This window comes from Ananas comosus, linkage group 3 (genome assembly GCF_001540865.1).
Source record: "Ananas comosus cultivar F153 linkage group 3, ASM154086v1, whole genome shotgun sequence".
NCBI classification, from domain to species: Eukaryota; Viridiplantae; Streptophyta; class Magnoliopsida; order Poales; family Bromeliaceae; genus Ananas; species Ananas comosus.
Genome location: NC_033623.1, coordinates 660,171 through 666,050, shown reverse-complemented (window position 1 = coordinate 666,050; position 5,880 = coordinate 660,171). Strand labels below are relative to the sequence as shown.

General features: G+C 36.9%; 1 protein-coding gene across 1 annotated transcript; it reads left to right on the top strand.

Annotated features, from left to right (window-relative positions):
* Positions 2,327 to 4,893, top strand: LOC109707606. Its single transcript, XM_020229012.1, has 4 exons — positions 2,327 to 2,451; positions 2,661 to 2,755; positions 2,887 to 3,152; positions 3,734 to 4,893. The coding sequence occupies exons 1-4, from the start codon at positions 2,422 to 2,424 to the stop codon at positions 4,546 to 4,548; spliced, it is 1,206 nt and encodes a 401-aa protein (XP_020084601.1). The 5' UTR covers positions 2,327 to 2,421; the 3' UTR covers positions 4,549 to 4,893.

The following is a 5,880-nucleotide window of genomic DNA, read 5'->3' as shown; positions in this document are numbered from 1 at the left end:
TCATTTTTATACGTTACATTAAAAAGCGAAACTTGAAAGCTTCATTAAATCAAAACGTCGGTTCTTGAGTTAGTTTTAATAAAACTTAAATTCTTGAGAGTTTAGTTTTAGTTTCGTAATCATCGTTTTTTACCCTGAGAAAAAACCAGAGAGTTCATTCTTAACTTTTCTAGATTCTTTATTATTAAGAGCCGGGGCAGTACTAAAGAACCGGTAATTAAAACCTCCGAGACTCTTTCGTGTTATTTACCCTAATCCAGGTAAACGTATTTTTCTTCCCCTTAAAAACCCCCTTAAAATTCCGTTTAAAAAGTATGGTTTTATGGTCAGAGGCTTTTAATTAAGATGTTTTTTAAATTTTTTTTTAACGATTATAATAGAGAAAAGTACATAGATCTGATCTGATCTATCTCGACTCAATCATAGTGTAGAATGTAATCACGTGATCGTCTACTTTTTATTTTTTATTTTTTTCTTCTTCTTCGATTGTTTCTAAACTTTAATTTATCTGTATTCTACTTTTAAGACTATTTGAAAGTCTAGGATGGAGAAACACCAGCTTATTTTGTTTTCTTAACAAACCGCTTTTAACGTTTTTATCATAGATGGATGAGAAAATTTATATATATATATATATATATATATATATATAAATTTTCTCATCCATCTATGATAAAAACGTTAAAAGCGGTTTGTTAAGAAAACAAAATAAGCTGGTGTTTCTCCATCCTAGACTTTCAAATAGTCTTAAAAGTAGAATACAGATAAATTAAAGTTTAGAAACAATCGAAGAAGAAGAAAAAAATAAAAAATAAAAAGTAGACGATCACGTGATTACATTCTACACTATGATTGAGTCGAGATAGATCAGATCAGATCTATGTACTTTTCTCTATTATAATCGTTAAAAAAAAATTTAAAAAACATCTTAATTAAAAGCCTCTGACCATAAAACCATACTTTTTAAACGGAATTTTAAGGGGGTTTTTAAGGGGAAGAAAAATACGTTTACCTGGATTAGGGTAAATAACACGAAAGAGTCTCGGAGGTTTTAATTACCGGTTCTTTAGTACTGCCCCGGCTCTTAATAATAAAGAATCTAGAAAAGTTAAGAATGAACTCTCTGGTTTTTTCTCAGGGTAAAAAACGATGATTACGAAACTAAAACTAAACTCTCAAGAATTTAAGTTTTATTAAAACTAACTCAAGAACCGACGTTTTGATTTAATGAAGCTTTCAAGTTTCGCTTTTTAATGTAACGTATAAAAATGAAAAAAAAAAAAAAAAAAAAAAAATTTTTTTTTTTTTTTTTTTTTTTCCAGCGAGTCCACATGTCCCACTCCAAAACCCACTTTTTAATCATCGTGGACTATCTGGGGTACCAACTCACTGCACCGAGTGGATCGTCTGTTATACGCTGTCAATAAAGATGCACAAAAATAAGAAAAGTCGAATGAACGGTAAAAGAATTGGAAATTGTCTACATCCACGAGGAGAGCGAAATAGAGTATTTCATTGTACGAAATAGAAGCATAAGTTTACACCTCATATTTTCTCCTCATTAAAAATTAAGAGTCTTATGGTGAGCTCCACATTTCTTTTATTCCAACGAAAACTCAAAGAAATCACTGAAAAAAGCTTTTTATAAAATCATAACAGAGAAGACCAAATTAGAAAAGTATAGCGTGCTACCTTTTTCTCAAAAAAAAAATAAAATCATAACAGAGAAGACCAAATTAGAAAAGTATAGAAAGCTCTGACAACAAATTTTTATGCCGTTGCTTCAAAAAATCAAAATCGCTCAATCAATTGGTCGAGAATCTCTGCTTCGCTGCCGACTCCGATCTAGACATCGTATGCGAGGCCGCGACACCTTCTCATGCCGTACGGACATGCACTTGGGGCATCTAATTAATTAGCTTTAGTCAAACTTGAATTAGGAGTAATGCATAGAAAACTGGCCCGGGTCTAATTCACATACAACTTGAATTTAGAATCCACAATGAGAATCCGCATGATATCCTCTCTATTATTTCATAGGCTGAGCGCATGGACTAAGTCAATAAAATAGAAGACGTATCTTTAACATGTACACCAATAATATATAAATAATTGTATATCATTATTATCATATGCTCTATCCTCTCAAATCAAATTTTTTATACTAAAAATTTTATTTTTTACACCTTTTAATAGTTTGTGCACTGCCACGTAGCATTTTCCCAAAAAAAAAAAAAAAAATCAGATGCGAAAATTTCAAACCGGGCCGGGTTCAAAATAAGCCCACCCGGCCCATTCCAGGCTCAGCGTAAAACCCTCCCTCGATCTGAGCAGGTGTAGTGTTGTTGGGGTTTCGAGGGGTCTCGGCTTCGTCACCGCGCCGGCGAGAGAAGCTTCTGGAAGAGCTCCAGTGTATACGCCATGGCCTTCCTCTTTCACAAGTTCCAAGAGGTAACTCCCCCTTACTCTTTTCCTAAATTTCCACTTTTCCATGTTTTTTTTTTTTAAATTTTTTTTTAAAATTTTGTTTGGATCCGTAAGAGTTTCCGTAACAGGACATTTTACAGATTTCAAGTTCGATCCTGCATCGAAAAGAAATTTTTTTAATTTTTTTTAAAATTTTTGTTTTTATGGAATCATCCCAGTTTTGTTCTTCCCAGGCCGTTAAATCTCTCGCAAAGAGTCGAGCATTCGCTCGCGATCCACGGCATCTTCAGTTTGAAGCTGATGTTAATCGTTTGTTTCTTTACACCAGGTTAGTGCATTTCCTACGGCGATCATTTTGAAATTAGTTTCCTTAAATGTTACCTGGAACGGAATACGCTGTTAATTCTTCGGAATCGCATATGCGATTTACTTTGAATCTCTTCTAATGTTAAATTCCAGCTATAATCGTTTGGGAAAGAATGCGGATGAGAAGGACGCAGATGAGATTATTGAGATGGGAAGCAAAGCATCTGTTTCTGATCAGCAGAGACAAGTCCAGGAAAATGTTCATTTCCAAATTAAGAACATATCCCAGACGATGGATAGCATACTTCGTCCTGATACGGACCGCAATACACCGAATTCAGTTCCAGATTCCCAGAATGGTTCTCGACGTAGTGGATTGAGTTTTGCTATCGGTAGTAGCGCGTCTGCTAACAAACCTGGTAATGGCATTCCTATCATGAAATCTAAATAATCATATGTAGAATCACTACAAAAAAATCTTAATATAAGAACGCTTTTTAGATGACGCTTGAAGGAAGCATCCTCAAGCGTCCCTATAATATAGCAAATACGACGCTTCAAAAAGTGCCTCATATGACCACTCTATTGTATCAAACCAATTTATTAAATGATAAATTTTACTATTTTTTTTAAAAATTTTTGACACTTTAAAGCATTAGGGTTTCAAAAAATCCTAAAAATTCTTGACGCTTTAAAGTGTCAGAATATATTTTACCGACGCTTGGCATAAACGTCGGTATATACGTGGCGACTTTTCATTTGTCGACGCTTTCAAATGTGATGCTGGACTATATTGAAATGCTTTTAAGCATTGTTAAATATAAAAAAAACGTTCTTACATGTTGATTTTCTTGTAGTGAATGTTGCTATTTAGTCCGAAGATGTGTTTTTCGTTTGATTTGTTGTTGTTAACTTATTGAACTAATAGCACATGCAGAGGAAACTAGTGAGACCTACTGGATTCTCCTGCCCTGACCTCTACTGTTTCTTTGCAGCACAGTTGTGCCTGCGACGCGGCCATTATCTCACCGTGAGTTATCGCAGAGTTTGAGGGATAGTATTGGCTACACCCTAGAAATCAAACAATCTCAAATTCCTCACAAGGCTGCTGGTCGCGGTTTATTCTTATCTGGGGAGGCTGAAGTCGGATCTGTTCTTGCCTTCTATCCCGGAGTAATTTATTCGCCGGCTTACTACCGATATATCCCCGGCTATCCCAGAATCGATGCCTCGAATTCTTATTTGATCACAAGGTATGACGGGATTGTTATAAATGCGCAACCTTGGGGAGTTGGCGGTGAAACCCGAGAAGTTTGGGATGGTTATAGCCAGCCCGAGTACGAGCCAAATCCTTCTGAATATATTGAGGGGCGGTCTGATCGTATGTGGAGAATGCTAAGTAAGCCTTTGGAGGACGCTCGTAGGGGGGATGGTGGGGACGTTGTTGAGTGGCGTAACCCGCTTGCCTTTGGCCATTTCGCGAACCACCCTCCGAAGGGCACCACCCCTAACGCTATGGTCTGCCCTTATGATTTCCCGCTGAGTGAGAAGGACATGAGGGTTTATATTCCTAACCTTGTGTTTGGAGGTGAAGAGAGCGTGGCGATGAAGAGATTCGGCACCTTCTGGTTTAAGTCCTGGGGTTCTCGTGATCAAGAAGGTGATGGCCCTGTTATAAAGACGCTCGTGCTGGTTGCGACAAGGGCTCTTTGCGACGAAGAAGTGTTCTTGAATTACAGGTTGAGCAACTCGAAGAGACGGCCGGAGTGGTACACCCCGGTTGATGAAGAAGAAGATAGAAGGAGATGGGGCTAAGATTAATGGTATTAAATTAACCTCACTGTTGTACTATCTCCTGCTGCTGCTGCTGCTGCTGCTGCTGCTGCTGCTAATCAAGGTATGTCACACAGAGATGCCTGGAAAAACCTGAACCTGGTATTTCTTTTTCGGCCTTGCCTTTGCTGATTGTTTTGTGTGAAAGAGTTTTCAATTATGAGATTGCTGCGGCAATATATTTCTTACTGTTTAAGGTGAGAAATAAGTAAGCAGCAGCTTTCAAACTTAATATGTATGATATTGATCAAATCATGACAACAGGACCGACTGCATTTCTCTTGTTAGCCTGAATAAAAATGCGTGAGACGGAACTTTTGTTGCGCATGATTGTCTGAAACTTCTTTTTTTCTCCTGAAAGATTCTATGGAACCATTGAAGGGGAAAATCTGTTCGCGCTTACACTGAACTGTTAACAAGCCATACATCTACAATTTGTCGGCGGATAGGATCTTGCCCTGAAAATAAAAACACCTACAGAAGTTCGATTTCCGTCCCACTATATTAATTTTGTGGGGATCCCGCCACCGCTTTGCCTGCCATAAGAAACTCGTCCTTTCCTGCATATGAACTTGAAACCTCAAGCTATGTTGGCAATGGATCAGTAGGCATTTGTCGAATCCAAACCGATTTCCTACCTAGACATTGTTATCAACTTTTAGGCAGATACATGCTATATTGCACAGGATCCTGAAACTCCGAAATTTATAGTGCTGGAACTGCTACATCCATGAAATCCTGTGTGGTTTCTCATCTCTCCAGCTGCTGTGTTTAGACATATTGCTAATTTATTTATTTATTTAGACATTAAATGTGATACAGCGATTGATCTTTCGTCTGCATTTGAGCTTTTGCCTGCGATACAGAGATTGAGGTTTCGTCTGCAAGTCCAATTATTGTATCTAGATACAACTACAATGTGACAATCAAGATTTATGGTTTGATCTCGCATTATTATTGCAGGTGCATAGTTGCATCAAACAGCTCATAGGGAATGTTAGTTGCATAGTATGTTCTACTTTATTTTTCCTCGATTTTTACCAGTTTTTTTGCAGCATAATGACATATTCCCACAGGCATTGTCAATAGCAAGGATGTTTTATTTAGTATTTACTCTCTTGTTACAAGGATTTTGCATCATGTGTTATGTTAAATTATGTGCAAATTTTAGAGAACCGTGTTTTAATATTGTGTATTCATCATCATATTAAATTATGTGTAGTACTCGGATAATAGTGTTTTAATATTGTATATATTCGGTACTCTTCTTTATATCTAGGATCGAAATATTTTGATATGCTCAAGAAGTGAACT

Bases quoted from the DNA above. Each gene is read 5' to 3' on its own strand.
- LOC109707606 (XM_020229012.1), top strand. From the start codon at position 2,422: ATGGCCTTCCTCTTTCACAAGTTCCAAGAG. The intron at 2,452-2,660 runs GTAACTCCCCCT...TGTTCTTCCCAG, and splicing joins TCTTTCACAAGTTCCAAGAG to GCCGTTAAATCTCTCGCAAA. The intron at 2,756-2,886 runs GTTAGTGCATTT...GTTAAATTCCAG, and splicing joins CGTTTGTTTCTTTACACCAG to CTATAATCGTTTGGGAAAGA.